Below are 23941 nucleotides of genomic sequence, written 5' to 3' on the forward strand. Positions count from 1 at the left end.
TGAAATATTTAATTGAAATTGTCAAGTTTTAAAAATAAAAGTTTATAACATAAAAAGTAAATTAAAAGTATGCAATAATGATTATATTAGCATTTTTATAGCACTTTAATGTTTGCAAAGCATTTTAAAATATCATTTTATCCTCATAACAACTCCAGAATAGGTTTTTTAAAATCTTACAAAAAAAGGAAATTGGGCAGACCTTGGTCCATACAGAATGACTTGTCCAGGGTCATGTAGATAGTAAAGATAGTAAACATCTGAGGCTGATTTGAATGAGTATTCCCGACTCCAACTCCAGTACTCTATCCTCTTTGCCACCTATTTACTTCATAATGTAGGCTGTTAAAACAATGTCCTATAGCTATTTTTTCCTTACAAGTAAAACAGTAGAAAGAAAAAATTGTCAAAGATTTAGAAAAACTGATATTAAATCCAATGCATATCACTTACTACTTATGGGACTTTAGTTATGTCACTTTAAATCTTTGAACTAGTCTCCACACCATAAAATACTTCTAATAACAATATTGATAATTAGTCTAATGGAGAAGGAAACAGTAAGCTTTTAGCCTTAATTTTCTTATCTTTCAAATGTAATGATATATAAAATTCTATAATAAAATGATCATCAAAATCAATTGCTTTCCTAAAACTTATTATATAGCTGAAAATTATTAGCTAACTTATTCTTTTACAGCTATATCCAATAGGATGATCGAGAGAATATTCTCAGGAGCTGTGACAAGGTAAGTTTAGTTTCAACCACTTCAGATTTTCTTTCTTTTTTTTTTTTTTTAAAACCCTTACCTTCGAATCAATACTATGTATTGGTTCCTGGGCAAAAGAGTTCTAAGGTCTAGGCAATGAGGGTTAAGTGACTTGCCCAGAGTCATATAGTTAGGAAGGGTCTGAGACCAGATTTGAGCCCAGGACCTCTTTGTCTGTAGACCTAGATTTTAATCCACTGAACCACCTACCTGCCCCCTCATTTGTTAATTTTTTAAAAGATTCATTGATATTCTTTTCTTTGTTCAGTATCATTGTCACTCTCCCACACATTCCCCCCCTACCACCTTTCCCCCATCCTGGCCCCACTGGGATGGGGGTAATCCAAAGAAAAAAGTGCTGCTACATATTTGTACATATATGTCTTCTCCTTATTTGATTGGGTTGAAGGGTATTCATAGTTCAGTGACTTTTTTAATTTTAATTACAATGTAGAATTATAATTCTTTATGTAATTCCAAATAGCTCTTCAGAATAAATAAACTTCTTAATACTTCCATTTAACAGAGGCATGACCGTCCATATCCCCTTTAACAATTGTCATATTTCTTTCCTTTTTTTGTCATTGCCTATCTGCTGGGCAAGGTGGAACCTTAGAGTAACTTTAATTTAGGTTTTCATGCTATTTCATTTGAACATTTTTTCATGTGGTTATTGATAGGTGGTTTTCTTTTTTGAAAACTGTGTCCTTATCCGTTTAACAGTTATGTAATAGCTCTTGTTTTTATGTTTGTATCAGTCACCCTTATAATTTGGATATCAAATATTTGTAAGAGAAATTTATTATAAGGGCTTTTTCTTAGTTGAGGTTTACCCTTTTAATTTTAATGACATTCATTTTGCTTATGCCAGACTTAATTTTTTTTTTAATAATCAGAACTAACCTATCTCCTGTGAACCTCACTGTCCTCTGATCAAAAAGTCTTTTCCTATCCATGGTTTAGAAAGGGTATCTCTTTATCTACCCTTCTATTTTGTTTATATGACCTTTTATATATAGATCTTGTAATCATTTGAAGCTCACTATGTGGAGGGAAAGGTTAGTTTAAATCCAATTTCTGCCAAAATTGTTTTCCCAGTAGTTTTTATTGAATACTGAGTCTTTATCCCAGGAGTTAGCATCCTTGGGTTTATTGAACATTTATCCTACTATTTTCAGTTGTTTCAATGTCTGAGGGTCCTAATATGTTTTAGAGAACAATTTCTGTCTTTTAACCAGTGCCAAATAATTTTGAAAAATATGTCTTTGTAGTATAGTTTGGGATTTGGTACTACTAGGCCCTCTTTTTTTTCTAAATCATTTTTTCCATTATTTCCCTTTGGATACCTGTCCTTTTCTTTCTCCCAATGAATTTGGTTGTTTTTCCTTCTACAAAGTAAATTTTTGGTAATTTGGCATAGCTCTTATTATTTAAATTAATTTAGGTATTATTATATTTTAATGCTCAACCACATATAATTAATATATTGTGAGCCAGGTCTGTCTCACAGCATTAAATGGTTTATGTTTCAGATTGGGGGGGGGGAATAGATAATCATAGAACTTCTGGCAGTTAACAAAACATTAACTTAATGATAACAGGGAAAGTTTATTTAACTAGATTCAGTTAAGTGCAGCTTTCCTCATTCTGTATTTGCCATCATGGCTAACTGGTCAGAAATATAGATTAGGCCTAAGATAGGCTACTCCTAGGCTACCTTTTTGTACTGGTGCAAGTCTCATTGGTTTTTGAGTCATTGTCCCTTAGACCAATTAAGTCATAAGAATAGTTTTATGACCTTTTAAAGGAAAAAAAGGGCTTGGCCTGTATAAAATAGATGTTGATCCCTTTGGTTTTGATGCCCTTTGGTGGCAAGATTCTAAAGGTAAATTCTAGAGGGCCTTCTATCACTTAAACATCCTAGGGCTGCTATGAGACCACCATGGTCTCAGGGTTTCAAGAAGCTTGGCATGGTCAGCACTGGAGGATAAAAAGGAAAACAAAAATAGAGCAAAAAAAAAAAGAAAAGAAAAGAAAAGAAGTGTAAAGGCCCCCTAAAGGAGTGAAAGGTTATGGGACAGGAACAAAACCCAGAAATCTCAGGCTTTACTTCTCCCCTTTGGAAGGACTAAGTCCTGGGTCTTAAAGACTTTTTGTCCATATGGTGAGTGATGCCAAATCTTGGCCATTCATCAAGCTCCTTGTTATAAAGTGATGATAATGAGCAAGAGTAACACCAGTAATATCAGGACCAGAAGGAGATGATAATACTTATGGAATTGCCACCTGTGACTCATCAGGAGTCACAGTCCTCTATAGTGAAGTAGTTATTACTATCTTGTATAAAGCCTATCCAGGTACCATGGTCAATACCAGAATTTACTTAGTACCATTCCCCAGCCTGCCTTCCTAGATTTCCCTGTGCCTAGGAATTTCAGTAGGAGGGAGTATCTATTTTTACCCCTTTAAAAGCCTCTGCTGTGATACTCTGCCTTTTTTTTTTTCCAGTTACTTAGTAAACACTTTTACCACCACTGCCCCCTATCATTAGAAAGCAAGGCACTGCCCAACAGTTGCTGACTATTGTCCACCCACCTTTCCATAGGAAGAAGTTATCTGTTGAGCTTTGGATAATATATGGACAGCAGTGTAGAAGGGCTTTATCATGTCCAGATTACACCAGATGAGGAGCTATGATAGTCCTTTATAGTCCTGTCCAAGCTATTGCCTCACTCACTGGATTCTGCTACTTCTAACACTTGTAGCACCACCAGTGCTTCTGCTCCTCAGAATAGAAAAGCTCCCAATTTCCTACATGCTCTTCATGCAGCCAGAACCACTGTTTCCTCTGCTGCCTCTTGAAGCCCTGCTGGTACCCATTTCCACTGGGTCTAGTGACACTATGATGCTGTTGACTGAGTCTATTTTCCTATTTGTTTCTACTGGGGCCTATGACACTACTTTTTGTTTCAGTGCCCTTGTGTTCTGTTGCCTCCTAGTTTTAGGCCTAGAGATGACCTCCTTTTGTCAAGATCTGAGCACTAGTCTCCTGTGCTGGAGTCAAGCACTAAAATTCACAGTAATATCCATCTCAGTATCTCTGTTCACCTCCATATGTTTGAGGAGACACAAAGCAGAATAGATAGAAAGTATCAGTTAGCTGGCTAGTAGTACTATTTCTGTGAGGGTGGAGGAGGACACATGGGACCTGCAGACCTACTCCTCTGGGACTCCACATCTGCTTTTCACTGGAAGTTCTAGTAAGAAAAAGCATCACACTTCGAGTTCACAGTTCCACAGCAATGGTGGATATTGACTGTTTTACATTGAGACAACTATTTTATCTTGAGCTAGTAAATGAGGGTGACTTTGTCACATTTGTCCACATCCCAAATTTGGAAAAGGTTTTTGGGGTGCTGGAAAGATATAAACATGGACCTTTCAAGTTCTCCCCTGCCCAAACACTCCCTTCTAACAAAACTACCTCACTTTCTTCCCATTCTCTTGGGTTTTGAAGCTTAACTTTAGCCTTGACTCCTCACTTTTTTCCTAATCATCTACTTGATCTTGCCATTTTTTTCCCAAAACACCTCTCATCTTCTTTTTTTCTTGTGTAGCTTCCACCCTATTTTATGTCTTCATTGATTCTTGCTTAAAAAATTACAATGAAGGGTAGCTCAATGGATTGAGAGCCAGGCCCAGGGAAGTCATGAGTTCAAATGTGACCTCAGATACTTCCTAAAGATTTCCCTGTTTGTCTTTCCCCCACTGCAGTCAAGTCTCCATACAGATGCCAAAATGATTTTCTGTAAGAATAGAGATGGCCATATTACTTCCTTACTACGTTAGCTATGATGGCTTCCTACTGCCTCTGGAATAAAATGTAAATTCTTCTGTTTTGCTTTTAAAGAACTGAATTTGACCTAAGCCTATCTTTCCAGATTTATTGGACATTATGCCAATTCTTGGAAGTCTATAGTCTAGACAAACTGGCCTCTCTTTTGCTGACACATTTTTCTTCTCAATGCCTTTGCACTGGCTACCTGAAAACATCTATCTTATGGAATTTCTCTCTCTTCAAAACACAGTTCAGGGACCACCTTCTACATGAAACCTGTCCAGATCTCTCAGCCCTCCTCCCCCTTTCTTCAACTGCTGGTGCCCTTGCTCCCAAAATATTTTGTATTTATTTTCATTTGTTTATATTCATTCTGTATATATTTATATGTGTATTTGAGCTCCTTGTAAAGAGAGATTACTTCATTCTTTTTCTTTATGTCCCCAGTGCCAAGCAAAGTTCCTGGAGCCTATTAGGTGCTTAATAAAAAAGGTGCTTTTTAAATAAATATAATTATAAATAAATAAGAAATTTTAATAAAAAATAAAATTATTGATTCTTATAGCAATTACAAACTCCCAAGAAGTCCATTCAGAGATAGTTCTTAGGCAGTACCCAAATTCTATTCTTTAGCAAGCAGTGCTCTACCACGGGCTGGTGAAACTCAAATACAAAGGTTATGCAAATTTAGCACATGACTTTAGAACATTTATCATATTTAGGTCATGATTATTAAAGACCCACAGCTCATTTTGAGATCCACAGTTTCTAGTCTCCAAATGCCCACAAAGAATTTCTTCTGTAATCCCACATCATAATATGTGCCAGACACCATTAAAAGCACTGCCAGAGACATAGATGCCATAGAGTGCATAATTTCTGTATCAGTGCCTCTGACCATTTGGGACTTACCTTTCTCATTACCCTTTCCAGCTTCAGTGAGATAAATCCAATCTATTCCTGCCCACAAAGAACAAATGTTACAGGTCAGACCTGGCTCAAATCTAGTTCAGTGGTTCAGGTTTGGGATTGGAACATAATGGGATACTTGTTAGATACTCTGGCAGTTAACAAAAGATTTGCTATATAATGATAAGGAAGGGATAGATATTCAGTAAAAATGTATCCTTGATCCATACAAGCATGACTTCATTGCCTTAACATTTGCCCTGGGTATGCACTAATCAGAAGTAAGTTTTAGGACTAAGGATCCTTTTGTATTAATGCAACCAAGAATCTATGTCAATAGAATAAGGCTAAGTCCCCTGAATCAGTTAAGTTTCAAGGGCAGTTTCATTATCATATCTTGCTAATTAATAAAGTTTTTAAGTGTTTCAGATCACTTTAGTGTCTCTAGAGTTCTTTTCCTAAACCATATTATCTCTAGTAAATGAGACTGGTGTTTCTTCTTTATCATTGTTTATTCCCTAAATTTATTTTTCTTGTCTTATTGTGATAGCTGGCATTTCATCAGTTTTATTAAATAGCAGTAACAGTACTTCCATTTTGTTCTTATTGGAAAGACTTCTAACATTTCTTATAGTTAGTGCTAGTTATTGATTTTTTTAGATAGATGTCCTTTATCATATAAAAGAATAGTTCATTTATTCCCACATGATTTAGTGACTTTAACATACAAAAGATGTGGCATTTTGTCAAAAAAACTTTATCTATTGAAGTAATCATGATATATATCTTATCTTTGTTATTGGTTTTACCTATTATGTTTATACTTTTCCTAATGTCAAACCACCCCTGCATTCCTGATATAAATGTCAGTGTATATCTTTTTATTATGTTATAATCTCCACTAATATTTTTTCAATAATTTTGCATTAATGTTCATTAGAGATATATAGTTTTCTTCCTCAGCTTTATCTCTCCCTGGTTTCAGTATCAAGATCATATTCCTGTTATAGAAGGATATTGTCAGAATCCTTTACTCATTTTTGCACATGATTTATTTAATTTTAGAATTAGTTGGGTTTTTTCAACCTTTTTGATAAAAGTAATTTGTAAACATATTTGGTCTTACAGGGTTTTTTCCTCAGACTTCCTTTATATATTGTTCCCTTTATGAAATTGGACTCTTTAAATTCTCTCTTTCTTGTTGTATTTATTTAGATATTTTGTGTTTTTGTAATATTGATCCATTTCATTAAGTAATACTTTGCTGTCTCTAGGTTTTCATAACACTGTTTTCTCCTGATTCTTTCCTAGCTGACTATCCCTTAGGCTCTCATTCTGCATCTTCATCCATGCCAGGTTTACTAACTCTAGGTGTCCCACAAGGTTCTACCCTAGGCCCTCTTTTTTTTTTGTTTCTATACTATTTCACCTGGTGATCCAATCAGCTCCCATGGATTCAGTTATCATTTCTATACAGATGACCTTCAGATCTACTTATCTGTCTATCCCTAGTGCCTTTACTGCCCTCTAATCTCACAATTCCAACTGCTTGTTAGATGACTTTACTTAGATATTTCATGCTTTAAACTTAACATGTTCAAAACTGGATTCATTATTTTTCTCATTAAATTTTCCCCTCTTTCTGACTCCCCTCTTACCAACAAGAGTACCACTATCCTTCCTGTCACATCCAGGCTCACATCCTAGAGACTCCTTGTTCTTACCACTTCCTCCCTCCCTGCATCTAATTTATTACTAAGTTCCATCATTCTGCCTTTGTAACATCTCTAATATATGCCCCCTGCTCTCCTCTGACACTGCCACCACCCTGTTGCAGACCCTTGCCACCTCACCATAACTATTGCAAAAGCCTACTGTAAAATATAAAATACTCTCTTTAGTATTCAAAGCCATCCAGGACCTGGCTTAATCCTACTTTTCCAGACTTCTTGAACCTTATTCCTGATGTCATACTCGGGGATCTAGTAATATTTGTCTCCTTACTATTGAGATTTTGTCTCTGTTTTGTCTCTGCCTACAACTTCCCTCCAGCTTGGTCAAAATCTAAGAAGGAAATGAAGTTTAGTTATTTCCAGTTGTAGACCCACAATTCCTTTCTACCCAGAACCCTTTCCCAGGGCTTCTCTCAAAATTTCCTTCCTTCAACTAACCTTAGAAAGCAGATTGTCTCTAACTATATTCCTATACTACCTAAAATCCCATCCTTTCAAGAAGTCTTTCCTGATCCCCTTTAATTCTAGTAACTTCCCTTTGTTGATTAACTCCAGTTTATTCTACAAATGTATCATTTGTACATAGTTCTTTGCATGTTGTCCTCTCCTATTAGACTGTGAGCTCCTTGAGATCAGGAACTTTTCTTCTCTTTATATCCCCAACCTGGCACATGATATGTGCTTTTAAAAAATGTTTATTGACTGGCTGACATTTTAAGCCTTTTATTCTTTTAGATCAGTTTCATTTATTTTTCTATTAGTTTAATGGTAGTAAATAGGCATTATTCATTTAGATAATATTGGGTCTATTTCTGTAAAGAATGTTTTTCTTTATATTCATATAGTTTCTGTGTATCTTGGAAGGGGGACTCCTAAATATTTTATATGTTCTCTTATTTTGAGTTAAATTTCTTTTACCATTGAATTTTATTGCTAATATGCAGAATATATTTATAAGGATTTATGTTATACCCCACTGCGGAAGTCCTGTTTCTGTTGGTCCAGGTCTCTAGGAGGTAGGGTGGCGTCGTTAAAAAAAAAAGAAGAAGAATGAGAGAGTTTCAGCCAGGCATCACAGAGACTGTTCTGGCCAGCCTTGGGCTGGGTTTATTTTATATACTTTAAAGATTACATACGGTTGGCATGGGTTCTCATTTTCAACATACATCTTTTCTTGGAGATAATGAATAAGTCATATGTTAACTTTTCATTCTCCAGTAACTTTCAATGTTTTTCCAAGGTATGTTTGTCAGTTTCCTAGGCTGGGATGTACCAGTCTTTTCATGGAACAACTTCTCCATTTTTCATCCATTGTCCTCCCTGTGTTAACATTCTGCATCAAGGATCAGGGAAGCTTGAAAGCATTTCTACAGGCATCTGTGTGCAGGAATTGTGAAATCTAAGTGCAGTTTTGTTGAGGATTTAAAATCTTTTGCATTAACTCACTATCTGCTGGGTTGTTGTGAAGTGACTTTTGGGAGAATTTCTGAATTATACATATAGAGGCAAGGCTTTCCTAGGAGAGTGTAGGGAGGGGGCTTGTAAAGGCTCTAGTAACAGCCTTTACTATTCTTCTGTATTTCCCTGGGGCTGAGTAGGGATATTGATCACAATAATTCCAATAATAAGGGGTGTTAATAAGAGAGGAGTCATGCAGGGGAATCTGAGTGGGGGTTTCCATCCTCCCTGGCATCTGCTTTGCGGTTTCAGGATTCCATCTATGACTTTGTCATATGGAGTGAGTTTGATGGTCCCCAGCATCCCACTACTTTCTTTTTTAAACCCTTACTTTTTGTCTTAGGATATGGGGATTAAATGACTAGGAAATGGGGGTTAAGTGACTTGCCCTGGGTCACAAAGCTAGGAAGTGTCCGAGGCCAGATTTGAACCCAGGATCTCATGATTCCAGGCCTTGCTCTATGCACTGTGCCACCTACCTGCCTCCTCTCTCACAGCTTTTCTGAAATCAGTGTTTCATTTAATTTTTAGTTGTATTTCTAAGTTCATTTATGTAGCTTATCATGTATGAAAAAGCAATAATTTTATTTCCTTTTTGCTTATATTCCCTCAATTTGTTTTTCTTATCTAATTCCATACCTAATATATCCAGCAATATATCAAGGGTTTTTGAGCTGGGACCAGTAAACATTTTTTTTAATGTTTTGGCAACCACATTCAATTAGTTTCTGTGTAACTCTGTTTTTTTTTATACATTTAAAAACATTCTGAGAAGGGGTATGTAGACATCATCAGATTGCCAGAGTGATCCATAACACAAAAAGTCTTAGGGCACCCTTTTTCACTGTTTCCAAAAATAATGGGGGGGGGGAGCAGCTAGGTGGCTTAGTGGATTGAGAACCAGGCCTAGAGCCAGGAGGTCCTGTGTTTAAAAATGGCCTCAGATACTTTCTATCATTGAGACCTTGGGCAAGTCACTTAATCTCCATTACCTTGTTCTTACCACTTTTCTGCCTTAGAACCAATACACAATATAGATTCTAAGACAGAAGGTAAGGGTTTTTAATAAATAAAAAATAACAGTGACAATTGACATCTTTATTTTACCTCATATCTCATTATAAAAGCCTTTGATGTTTATTATAAATAATGCTAGCTTTTTTTAGATTGATGCTATTTATCATAGAAAGGAAAGGTCAGTTTATTCCTGTTTTCACATTTTTAAACTGAAAACATTGAATTTTATCAAAAACTTATTTGTAGTTGTATAATTTTCATAGTTTTCATTTTTAAAATATTTTATTTTGTTTGTAGTTTTTTGGAATTCCTAGTATAATTCCAACCTTGTTATAGGGCATAATCTTTTTAATATGTTATTATAGCCTCTCTGCTAATATTTTATTCAGTATTTTGGCAACAGTATTCACTGGAGTGTTATTCTTTAAGCAGAGGGTCTTAAAAATTTCTGCATCTATCAAGATAATCATGTGATTTTTGTTACTTTATTATCAATATAATCAGTTATGTCAATAGCTTTCTTCATTTTAAACCAATTCTGAATTCCTGGTATAAGTTCCACTTGGTAACAATGTATATATAGTATTTGTGATATGTTGTTGTAGTCTTGTAGTTAGTATTTTGTTTAGGATTTTTGCATCAATATTCATTAGTGAAATTTGTCTGCAATTTTGAAGGGCAATCTCGAATTATACCAAAAGAGTTCTAAAATTGTGTATATCTTTTGACCCAGCAATACAGCTCTTAAATTTATTTCCTAAGGTGAGCAGGGGAAAAGGAAAAGAACCTACATGTTCTAAAATCTTTAGAGCAGTTTTCTTTGTGGTAGCAAAGAATTGGAAACTGAAGGGTTGCCCATGAAGTGAGGAATGGCTTAAACAAGTTGTGGCATATGATTATGATGGAATATTAATGTGCTGTAAGAAATTAAGAGCAAGTTAAATGAAAAAAAAAATGAAAAAAAAAACCCAACATGGAAAGACTTGCATTAAATTTTGAAGAGTGAGGTGAGCAGGACCAAGAGAACATTATATTCAGCAAGAGAATTATTATTTGAAGAATGACTTGTGTATGTCTACCAACAGAGAAAAAACTAGACATAAACAAAGTATAGTTTTACATATACATTGTTTTTGTGTGTCAAATGATGTCTTCTCTAGTGCAGGAACAAACAAATAAATAATTTTTTAAATTGGTCTGTAATTTTCTCTGGTTTTGTTTTCCTGACTTGAATATCAGCATCATAATTGTTTCATATAAGGAGTCTGGTAGGACTCTTTTGCCTATTCTTTCAAATAATATATTTAATATTAGAATTGGAATAATATTAATCTTTATTTTTTTAAACATTTATTAATATTTATTTTTTAGCAACGTTAACATGGTAACATAATTCATGCTCTTACTTTTCCCCTTCACCCCCTGCACTCCCCCCACCTATGGCCGATGCACATTTCCACTGGTTTTATCATGTGTCATCGATCAAGACCTATTTCCAGATTGTTGATAGTTGTATTGGTGTGGTAGTTTTGAGTCTACATCCCCAGTCATGTCCACCTCAACCCATGCATTCAAGCAGTTGTTTTTCTTCTGTTTCCACTCCTGTAGTTCTTCCTTTGAATGTGGGTAATATTAATCTTTAAATGTTTGGTAGAATTCACTTGTAAATCCATCTGGTCCTGATGCTCATTAAGGGCCTATTCAATTTCTTTTCTTAAAATATGTTTATTTATATATTCTATTTCCTCATTTTTTAATCTGGGCAGTTTATGTTTTTTAAATATTATGTTTCACTTAAATTATTAAATTTGTTGGCATTCAATTGGGCAAAATAACTCTTAATAATATGATAGCCTTAATTTCATCTTCATTAATGGTGTATTCATCCTTTCCATTTTTGATACTACTGATTTGGTTTTCTTCTCTCTTTTTTTCATATTAATCAATGATTTATCCATTTTATTTTTTCCCCACAAAACCAACTCCTAGTTTTATTAATTTAGTGGTTTTGTTACATCTTGCTTTTATGAATTTCACCTTTAATTTCCAGGATTTCCAATGTGGTGTCTAGTTAGGAATTAAAAATGTTTTTTTTCTAATTTAAAAAAAAATTGCATACCTAAATCATTGATCTGCTCTTTTTCCATTGGTAGAGATATAAATTTTATAGATGTTTATAAATATCAATTATTTATATCTATTATCTATAAATTAATTTTCCTCTGATTACTGCTTTTCTATGTCCCATAAGTTTTAGTATGTTATATAATTATTACTATTCTCTTTAAAAAATTTTTATTGTTTCTATGACTTGTTCTTTAATCTGTTTATTCTTTAAAATTCAATTTAGACTAATTTTTAATATCTTTCTATGGTTCTTTATGATATTCTGAAAAGGATATATTTAATATTGCTTATTTTCTGCATTTATTATAAAATTTTATGCCTTAATATATGGTCAGTTTTTGTCAAGATGCCATGTGCCACTGAGAAAAAGATATATTCCTTTCAGTTTCCACTCAGTTCTCTCCCCATGTCTATCATATCTAGCTAATTCAAGATTCTATTCATTTCCTTAACTTCTTTCTTATTTATTTTTGGTTTGATTTATCTAGTTTTGAGAACAGATGTTTTAAATATCCTATTATTATAGTTTTGGTATCTATTTATACTTATAATTCATTTACTTTTTCCATTAAAAATGTAAATGCTATAGTATTTGGTACACGTGTTGAGTATTGATGGTACTTCATTACTATAGTACCTTTTAACATAATGTAGTTTCCCTGCTTATCTCTTTTCATTAAATCTATTTTAGCTTTAACATTGTCTGAGCTCATGATTGCTACCTCTGCTTTTTTCCCAACAGTTGAAGCAGAATAAATTTTACTCCAGCCTTTTATTTTTACTCCATTTGTCTCTCATTTTAAAATGTGTTTCTTGTAAACAACATATCGTCAGGTTTGGGGTTTGGATACATCCTGTTGTTTCTTTTTTATGGGGGAATTCTTCATATTCAAAATTATAATTACTAGTATGTTTCCCTACATCCCATTTTTCCTGTTTATACTTCTCTCTTGTCCTTTTTTATCTATTTTTCCTCAGAAACTCAATTTACTTCTGACCATTGCATCCCTAATCTGAACATATTTCTAAGAGTCCTTCTTTTATCCTATCCCCTTGCCCTACTATTTCTTCATAAAAGGACTTATACCTTACTACCTATAGTAAGGTATAAGTCATATATATATAATATAAATATACATATTTATATTATATATATATATTATGCCTTCTTTAACCTAGGTCCAATAAGAATAAGGTCCCTAATCTACCTATCCTCCACTCCATTCTTCTCTTCCCTATAACAGTTCTTCCATTTACACCTCTTTTGTATAAGATAATTTGCTTCATTTTATATTTATTTACCCTATTTTATTTTTCAGGATCATACCATCACAGTGTACTCAAGCCCAAGTCTCTATGTATACTCTTTCAAACTACTCTATCACATTCTTAAGAGTTACAAATAGCATTTTCTATGTAAGAAGTAAACAATTTAACCTTATTAAATCACTTATAATTAGTCTTTCATGTTTATCTTTTTATGTTAGATTTGCTATTCAGTTCTGGTCTTTTATTCAAGAATACCTGAAAGTCCTTTTTCATCAAATATCCAGAATTATATTCAGTTTTTCTGGGTAGATCATTCTTGGTTACAAACCTAGCTCCTCTGCTTTTTTAGATAGAATATTCCATGCCCTTTGGTCTTTTAATGTAGAAACTGCTAAATCTTGTGTTATCCTGACAGTTGCTCCATAATTTTAAATTTTTTTCTTTCCAATTGCTTGTAAATTTTCTCCTTGACCTTGGAGCTTTGAAACTTAGCTATAATCATAGTTCCTATGAATTCTTGAGTATCTCTTTCAGATTATGATTAGTGGATTTTTTTTTTTGGTTTTCTATCCTTAAGTTCTAGAACTTCAGGGTAAATTTCCTTAATAATTCTTGAAATATAGCATCTACACTCCTTTTTATTATAACTTTCAAGTATTCTGATCATTCTTATATCTCCTATTTTCCAGATCAGTTGTTTTACTTATGAAACAATCATGTTCTCTTCTATTTTTTTCATCCTTTTGATTTTTAAAAAAATATTTCTTGATGTCTTATAAAGTCACTAGCTTCCCCTTACCAAATTTTAAATTTTTAGAAGTTATTTTCTTCAGTAAACCTTTGGATCTCTTTAGAATCCTTTTAAACTCTTCAAAGAATTCTTTTGGGGCTTTTAACCATTTTTTTTTTGAACCTTTGAAGTAGCCGTTTTATTTTCTGAGTTTGAACTCATCTTCTTTAGTACCATAGTAGCTATCTATGACTGAGTTCTTGATTTTTTTTTTAATGGCCTATTCCTTGACTGTTGACTTTATATTAGGATCAAGCTGTGTGGAAGATAATGTCCCAGACTCAAAGTTTTTTGTGCTATTGTTTTCTGGGCTCTATTTGGGGGTCTTTGATTTTTTGGTTCTTTCAGTGTCCTACGGTCCAAGGTTAGGTGTGGTCACTGCATCTTCAGTTCATGTCTTAAGTCTATGAGTGGCTGCAAGTATTCATTTTCACACCAACCCACTACCATGGCCCCAAGCACCACTGCCTCTGCAAATTCTCTTGCTCCCAATAGTCCCTTAATAAAATCCTTATTAATTTTATTGATTAAAAGAAAAACCCTTAGTATATGTCTTTGTGTTTGTCCTCCTAGTTTCCTTTATCAAGATCATATTTATATCAAAGAGATTTGGTTGGATTCCTTCTGTTCTGATTTTTTAACCAGTTCACTGGTTTATTCATATTAAAATAATGCCTTTTTTAAGAAATGTTTTAATTTCTTGTTTTTTACACCACCATAGTTTCTTCCATTTTCCTTCCCTTTCCCCTTACCAGAGAGTTCCATATCATATTGGGCAGGGAGGGGAAATCATATAATTGATGAATACATGGGAAAAATCTGAAAATATATGTGATGCTCCTGTGGACCTCAGGCTTCTGCAGGGGAATGAATGAATGGGTTAAGATTATTATCTTCCCATATCTCTTCCTTGGAGCCAAGCTTGTTCTTTATAATTTTGTAAAATTTACTTAAAAAAAAAAACCCTCTGTCTTAGAACCAATTGGTTCTAAGGCAGAAGGACAGTAAGGGCTAAGCAGTTAAGTGACTTGTCCAGGGTCACACACCTAGAAGTATCTGAGGCCAAATTTGAACTGAGGACCTTTTGTGTTGAGCCCTAGCTCTATCTACTGAGCCACCTTGCTGCCCATGCAATGTTTACTTTTGATTTCTGTGTTTGCGATTATTCTTTTTTATTTACTTTGTTGTTGTTGTGTATATTTTTTTCTTGGCTCTCTTTTCTCTGCATTACATTTGTTATTTCTTGTATCACTCTATCACTCTCTTACATTCATGTACTCCACGTTTATCTATAATTTGTTTTTAAACCCTTACCTTCCATCTTGGAGTAAATAATGTGTTTTGGCTCCAAGGCAGAAGAGTGGTAAGGGTAGGCAATGGGGGTTAAGTGACTTGCCCAGGATCACACAGCTGGGAAGTGTCTGAGGTCAGATTTGAACCTAAGATCTCTGGTCTCTAGGCCTGGCTCTCAATTCACTGAGCTACCCAGCTGCCCCCTGCTATAAATATTTTGATGTATATGGGAATTTTTTTCTTACAATAGCCCAAATAATGGGACTTCTGCATTAAAAGTTAATCGTTAAACATTTTTTTTGAGCATCAGTTATATGCCAGACACCATGCTAAGTGCCGAGATGGTCTCTCCACTTTAAGGAACTCAAAATTGAATGGGGGAGGTGTTATAAGAGAATTAGGGAAAGTTTAGTAAGAGGTATAAGCTAGCTGAAGGGCTGACAGAGAAGGTTCTGAACCTTTTTTTTCTGCAATAAGAGGTCTGTTTTATTGGTCCTCTCTGACTCCCTCAGAAGCCCCTGGCTATGGCAAGGAGACACAATCTTCTCCCAGAAATGTCTTTGGCAAGGCAGGAGATTAATTCTGAACCTTCTCTGTCAGCCCTTCAGCTAGCTTATGCCTCTTACTAAAATTTCCTTAATTCTCTTATAACAGTTGCAGCATAGAAACAAGCTATAAAGAGGACAAATAGGAAATACATTCATTGGGGAACATGCTAGAAATAATAATCCAGAAAGGCTTCCTGTAGAAAGTGGAACTTTAGTTGGAACTTGAAGGAAGCTGAGGAAATCAGGAAGTGAAAATGATGAGGGATACAATTACAGGTATTGGGAATAGCCAGCAAAAATGCTTAGAATCAGGAGATAGAAGTGTTTTTTAAGGAACAAGAAAAAGAATACTTTTAGTCACTTTATTTGCATAATTCTGCATTGCTTTCCAAAATGGTTGTACAGATTCATAGATACACCAACAATGTGTCATACAAATCTTCCCATAACCCTTCCAACACTGACTGTTGCAATCTTTTGCCATTTTTGCCAACTTTTAGGGTGTCAGAGTAGTTTTGATTGACATTGATGATTCTTGTTTTGAGAACTATTTTTTTTAACATCCCTTGACTGCTTATTTATTAGGGAATGGCTCTTGGTACACACTGTTTCTTTGTAACTGTATATATATAAATCAATAGTAGATACACACAAGTATAGTATGGAGCAGTGATGGGCAAACTATGGCCCACAGGCCAGATGGGGATGGGGGGTCTGAAATGTTCTATCCGGCTGCAGGACATTATTCCTAATCTGATGAATATAATGAGTAGGATACAATACAATGAAACTTAGAAAGAGTTGCCTTAGAAACAGACTGACAGATGAGCATTTCCTTTCCTTTGGCCTCCTCTTTAAAAAGTTTGCCCATCACTGGTATAGAGGCAAAATTATTTCTTTTAAGTAATTTTTAAAATTTTTTCTTCATTTGTCCTGAATTTATTTAAAAATTTTTTTATTCTGGCAATTTAATTTTTCTCTCTTGTTAAATCATATTACTCGTCAATCATGCTGCTTATTGTGGTTTTTAAAAACAAAACAAATCTTAGTTTTATTTACTTATAGTTTCTTGTTTTCAGTTTTATTAATGTCTTCTTTAATTTTCAAAATTTTTATTTTTGTGTTTGAGGATTTTTTTTTGTTAAAATGTCTTAGTTGAATGCTGTATTTGTTGATCTATCCTTTGTTTTTATTAAAGTGTTTAGAGATAGACATTTTTTTTTCCTAAGGGCTAAGTTTTATGTTCTCATTCCTTTCATAAAATTAAGTTGTTTCTAAGATTTCTTCTTTGATCCAGTAATTCTTAAGTCTTAAATTATTCTGTCTTTCTTTATTAGAATAGAGCCAAATATATTTCTATACCAAAATCTGCATTTGTATGTGTTCGGTCCTTTATACAGCTCAAATAAGGGTTTATGAGATTCTCCTTTCTTCATGATTATATCCTCTTCTTAAACATCCTATTTTTGCAAAATATTAAGTTTCTTCCTCTTCCTCATTTCTTTCCTATATATTCCATTTTTTATCCCATTCTACTTATCAGTATAAAATCAATAGCCTAATAATTCTCATAATTCTATCCATAATCCTTAAAGATAGTGGAATTCTGAGGGAAACTTAGTTCTTCCTGTTAGTAAACCTTTTATCATAGCCTCTTCCAATTGCTCAAGTATATTTATCTTTCTAGTTTTGTCTCGACTCCTGCATTTGCATTTCTTCTCAGCTCTAATGTTTTCATTTGATGTGCTTCAAAGTTCCTGCTTTATTTATTAAAGGTCTATTTTTTTTCCTCTTGTAAGATTATACTCAGGCTTTCAGGAAAGGTTATACTTGGGCATAGGCCTTTATCTTTAATCCTTTGTAAAATTGCATTCTAAGATTTTTTTTCTCCTTTATAGTAATTGCATAAAAATCTTCATGAACAAGACTATGGTTTCTTGGTAATTGTACTTTTTTTTTCCAGTTGGTAGCATTTTCTTCCCTTTAATTTAGAAGCTATGGGTTTTGGTTATGATACTTTAATTTGGGAATTTCTTTCAGAAAAGGTTGGTAGATTCTTTTTTCACATTACCCTCTGCTTTGGAAAGATATAGGAAGTTTTGTTTTATGGTTTCTTAAATAAGGTATCCAGATTTTTTTTTTTGGCCATGGTTTTCAAGAAGTCTGATGGTTGTTAAATTCTTCCTTCCTGATCAGTTGTTTTTGATAATAGATAACTTATGCTTTATTTTTTTAATTTTATTTATTTTGTTCAAATACTTTTCATCATCTCATTGAAACGATGAGTTCTGTTTGCTTCATTCTGTTTTTTAGGACATCTACTACTTTGGCAAGGTTTTCCCCTTTTGTATGAAGTTCATCCTCCCTAATGTACCTCTTCTTATGCCTTCACCAACTTCTAGCTAGTTTTCCTGAGTTTTAGCTGGCTTCCCTAAGATAACTCCCCACTTCCATCCTCATTTCTATGGGCTTCCAAGTTTGTAATTGGTTCTATGTTAAATCCTGGGCAATTTGCTAAACCTCTGTTTGCCTTAATCCACTGGAGAAGGAAATGGCAAACTACTCCTGTATTATTTGGCAAGAAAACTCCATGGGCAGTCTTGGCATCCTGTAGACCAGGTGGTTATGAAGAGTTAGACATGAATGAACAACAACAATCTATGCACTGGAAGAATTATTTTGATAGCTGTGTGGAGAATGTATGGGAGGAGAAAAGTACTAAAGACTAGTAGCTTTATGAATGGAAAGAAAGGAACATATGGGAAAAAATGTTGTGGAAGTAGAATTGACAGAGCCTGGGAGATGATTGAACTTGAAAAGTAAGGGAGGGAAGATTAAGAAGTGAATGGAATTTTGGTTGTGAGGAGGAAGACGGTAGTGCCATTAACAGAAACAAGTCATTTAGAAAGAGGGCCAAGTTTTGAGACTAAGATGATAAGTTGAGTTTGGGACATTCAGGTCAAGACTTCTACAAGGCAGTTGAAAATGTAGGACTCAAACTTAAGAGAAAAAACTAAAACTGAGTATACAAATTAGATTTTCATCTGTACTTCATTGGCAGGAGGGGAGGTAGGAAAAGAAGGTATTGGGGGAGATAAATATTTAGAAAAATATTAGGAAAGTTTAAAATGCCTTGTTCTTTCTAATAATGTTATAGTAGTTTTAGTGTGCATATGTGTGTTTTCTGTATTTGTGCCCACTTAGTTTTTCAGTTTAAAAAACCATTTGATGGAAGAGAGCTTGAATGTTTTGCATTACTGTTTCTGAGGGGCTAGTAGGATCAAAGGATACAGGAAATGAGCAAAAGAAAAGGGAACCAAGAACTCAAGAAAGGTACAATGTTTAGGTCAGCAGGGTCAGAGAAAGGAACAAATTTTTAGAGAAAAATGACCCTTTTTGAGTTCTTTAACTTCCCCTTTGGCAACTGGACTTGTAATCTTGGATGAAAATTTAAAAGTAAATAAACCCAGTCAGCCAAACAACCTGAACTTAAATTTTTAGTGTTTCATACCCATCACTTCATCTTGTGGTTTGCCGCTTCAAACATACACATGACTGTATATTGTTAGAACCAACATATATAAAAAATTTGCAGACTAGTTTAAGTTGGGAGTGTTAAATCACAAGACTATTAAGATGTGTGTGTGTACATTATGTAATTGTATGTAGGACAGTTTAAGTTAGTAAAAAACTGAAGCATTCAAATGCAATATAGTCAGTTATGTTAAATATGAATAATATGAAAGATAAATGAGAGAAATTAGGTTATTTTCCTACCTTTCAGATTTTTATACTTCATACATTTTCCAGTGTTTGAGAATATGGCAGATAGTGAGAAATCAACTAGAATTTATTATTTACCCAGGTTTTAGGATTGTATTTTTTGGATTTATGTAAGAAATATAATAGCTAGAAGGGGGCAAGTTAAGTATTTTAGCTGATGTTACTTGAAATGTGAGGGGTTTTTTTCCCTCTCAGTTTTAAAAAAATTTTTCTTTATTTTTTTCACTGAATTAAAGGGGCAGAAAAGTACAGAAAGAAGGAAAAATAAGCTATGCTGATTTTGTCTGGTTTTTGATATCTGAAGAAGATAAAAAAACTCCAACCAGGTATTTTATTTTTATTTTGTGATATATTTAATATATACATATGTATTCTGTGTGATTTGTCTTATGAGTAATTGATAACCATTTATTGTTTACTTTTTATAAAATTTTGTTTACTTTTTACAAAATGTTTGGGGAAGGTCAGGCTTTTTTTTTTTTTTTTTGCCATTAACATATCTATAATTTCAGCATTGAATACTGGTTTCGCTGCATGGATCTTGATGGTGATGGAGCATTATCAATGTATGAGCTGGAGTATTTCTATGAGGAACAGTGCCAAAAACTAGATAATATGGCTATTGAGCCCCTACCATTCGAAGATTGTCTTTGTCAAATGTTAGACCTTGTGAAGCCACAGTGTGAAGGTAATGCTATCTTCCTGCATTCCCATTAATTTCCGAGTTGTCCCATCCTTTTTTGGGGAGGTATAGACTGGGATGACAACTTAGTATTTCCAGAAAGCTAATACATTCTTGACTTATCCATAAGCATTTCAAATAAGAACTTAGATAAGAACCCTAGGTAGAAAAAGTTATATAATCAGCTGTATTATCTTTCCCTCCTTACCTCCACTTCCTAGGGTGCCTCGTTTTCTTCAAAATTCTGCCTATATGCCACCTTCTATGTGAAGATATTCATGACTCCCCACCCCCATTATTGTTTTGTACATACTTTTTTCATATATATATATATGCTTTCTTTCCCAAGAGAATCAAAGTTCTTATTGGCAGAAATCTTTTCTTTCTGTCTTTGCATCTCCATTCTTAATACAGTGCCTGGCACCTGTTTGATAATTACTTGCTTGCTTTGGAAATAATGGATCACATAGTTACCATAGGAATTTGAAAAATGGGGCATAAGTAGGCAAAGGAGATGTTCCTACAAAGTCCAAGTGGGTAGACCCAGCCTCATAGAAAATGTCATACCTCCAGAGGAATACTCAGGAAAGAGTTGCTTTTATAACCAGTTGACTATTTTAAGCCTGGGGTGGATGAACAGCTGCTCTCCTGCAAAATGACTGCCTGACTATCACTGGGAGGCATTTAAACTTTAAGGATCCTTTGGTCTCTTAATATTATACCTGGCACACTATAGTAATGACATGGCAAATAAAAGTCTTATTAAAGTTTGGGTGCACCCTGACAGGTTTAGGCTGTTTGAATCCTGGCATGAGAAAGTATTTTAAATGACTGTTGTTTCTAGGAGCCTAGAAAGTTCAGAAATATACATGAGAGATGGAAAGGATGAGGCTGAGATGTTAGCAAACCAGCTTTGAAAAAAAGAAAATGTTTCCTCCAACTTCACATATCTGTTTTAGAATGAACTAACCAAATATAGTCATATTTTTGTTTCTTAAAACACAAACTATAAAATATTATGGATACTTCATGTAACTATTCTAATTTCTCCCTAATCTGCTATCTTGGGACAAAATATGTCATCATCCTTTAGGTTTTTAAAGAATTTTTATCAGTAATAACTTAGAGAAACTAAGTTTTTCTGACACTATATTTGCAGAGAAGTAGACGGAGTTTCCTTAACCCCTACCAATGATATCACAGGTCTGATGCCTATTCCTAATCTTAATAACCACCAGGAAATGTACAAAAGAAAGGAAGGAAAGAAATAAGTACTAAGTACATATCAGGTGCTATACACTGTGCTAAGCACTTTACAAATGCTATTTCATTTGATTTTCACAACAACTCTCAGAGGGAGGTAAATTATCCCATTTAACAGTTGAAGAAACTGAGGCAGACAAAGACTAAATGATTTGCCCAGGATCACATAACTGGTAGGTGTTTGAGAATGACTTGAACCCAACTCTTCCTGATTCCACATCTGGAGCTCTATCCACTGAAGGTACCTGGATGCCCTTGTTATTTAAACCCCAAATAAAAGGGGAAAGTTTGAGTTTCACATTCTTTTTAGTGGGTAATTCTGGTCACCTCAAAATAAGCAAACCAGGAATCGAATTTAGCCATCATATTTCTTTGATCTCCTTATTTACTGACTGACCCAATTCTTTTAGTTATTGACCTCAGACAATATTTTCAAAGATTCTTTGGGTTAAATGTTGGTCTGAGACCTCAGTCATTCTCAGAGGAATAAAAATTCAATTCATGGGTACTGGTGAAGTCACCAACAGAGTTTAGAGAGAGGATAGAGCTTTGGGGTACAAGAAGTATGATATGGAAGGGGTATAGGAGGTGTGATGTAGAAGCTAAACTAGCAAAAAAGACAGGAAAAGGGTAATCAGATGGAAATCCAAGAGAGCAAATGTTATAAGATACCCAGAGAGAACAAGAATATCCAGGAAGAACAGATGGTCAACAGTGCTAAATGCCATAAAGTGGTCAAGAAAAAGGAGGAATGATAAAAGGCTATTTGACTTTACAGTTAAGTAAATGGCTAAACAAGTGTGGCACATAAATGCAACAGAATATTATTGTCATAAGAAACAACAAGTATGATTAATATAGAGAATGGAAAGACTTACATGAATTGATGCAAAATGAAGTGAGCAGTCAGAAAAACTAAAATATAATACAATACAATCACTATAATAGCTACAAAGCTATCAAAACTGAATATTGTGTAATTATATAGACCAAACTTGGCCCCAAAACTCCTTTGTATAAGGCAGGGTATATTGGTATAGAATATAATGTACAACATCAGATTTTTTTAGATGTGTTCATAAGTTTTGCTGATTTTTTTCTCTTTATTTTCATTTTTTCTTTTTTTGTTTTCATCTTTGCTTTATGATATGGTTCTCTTGGAGGGAGAGAGTAGGAAACAGGGAGTAATTTAGGTAATATAAAAACAAAATAGGTCAATAAAGTATATTTAAAAGGATTGGCATACTGTTCTTGCCCCTCAGGTATTGAATTTACACTGGCTTATCTTGGGCAGTATTAGAGAGATGATCTTTTGCTGTTACAAGCAGATTCTTTTTGGGTTTGTGGGCCACAGGAAACCTGACCTAAACAGCCAATATACCCACCATAACCAAAGTGCTTCTTTGTCAGTAGAGCTGTTTTGTGATCATTGGAAGCAAAGATGAATAATTAACTTCTGTGTGAACATGAAAAAGAAAGTTAGAACACAGAACACTGCAACATCATAATGACAGAGTCAATTGCCTGAAATTCCTTGATAATTGGCACTTAGTCAGCATTGAAGAAGATGGACTAATTTGTCTTTGGGATGAAAAGAATGCTTGAAATCCATTAACACACATAAGGAACACGTGACTTCTCTTTCTGTTCATCCTCCTGGCAAATTGCCATTGTCAGTGGGAACAGACAAGACATCATGAACGTGGAACCTTACTAAAGGAAGATCTGCATTCATAAAAAATGTAAAATAAAATGTTCACATAGTTGAATAGTCCCTTAGTGGAGAGAGTATTTAGTTGTCAAAACATCTACCAACTGTATCCATTAGTGTATCACTACTGAAAAAAAAAAAAGGTTCTTTTGTCATATTTATTTAAGATTCTATACTTGCTGTGGTTTGAGATAAAGTTGTCAGTTTACTTAATTGTAATCCACTAAAACATCTTTGTGAATTTAAAGCTCAATAAAACAAAGCAAAAAACATATACAAGTACCACAGCATCATATTATTGTTATAGCATCATGTATTTGTTTCATCAAAATATAGAGGTATAATCAAAATAATAAAATAATAAAATTCCTCCATCTTTGTGAATTAAAGCCAGACTCATTTGCCTTGGAGTATGGCTGGACAGAAATGCCAAAGAACAATTTCTTACAGCTGTAGCATCTTTTGCTGTAAACAAAGAACAAGGGTCCAAAATAATTACCCAAAAGATGATGATTCAATAGGAAAATAGCAACAGCCTGAGAAATTTGATTAAGCTGAGATTAGTGATAAATCAACAAAAGTATAAAAGCCCAGTGTCAGTCAAGAAAAAAATTGGAAGGTAATCTATAAAAGAAAATGAGAAGAAAGTACAAATCTCTAAAACATTGAAATTCAAGAAAAAAAAAGATTTGAAAAGAGAAAAATGAATATTATTAACTTTACGGAGAGTAGGTTTTAGCTCAGCGATGA

At 34.0% G+C, this 23941-nt stretch overlaps 1 protein-coding gene across 1 annotated transcript in view; it reads left to right on the plus strand.

Moving 5' to 3' along the window:
• Positions 1-23941, plus strand: part of PPP2R3B (protein phosphatase 2 regulatory subunit B''beta) — a 123718-nt gene that overhangs the window by 70642 nt on the left and 29135 nt on the right. Inside the window, exons 8-10 of the mRNA XM_044670401.1 lie at positions 701-749; positions 19772-19861; positions 20048-20223. Coding sequence (XP_044526336.1) covers positions 701-749; positions 19772-19861; positions 20048-20223 — 315 coding nt within the window. The remainder of the gene's footprint in view (positions 1-700; positions 750-19771; positions 19862-20047; positions 20224-23941) is intronic.

This window comes from Gracilinanus agilis, chromosome 3, assembly GCF_016433145.1.
Source record: "Gracilinanus agilis isolate LMUSP501 chromosome 3, AgileGrace, whole genome shotgun sequence".
In the NCBI taxonomy this organism is placed as follows: Eukaryota; Metazoa; Chordata; class Mammalia; order Didelphimorphia; family Didelphidae; genus Gracilinanus; species Gracilinanus agilis.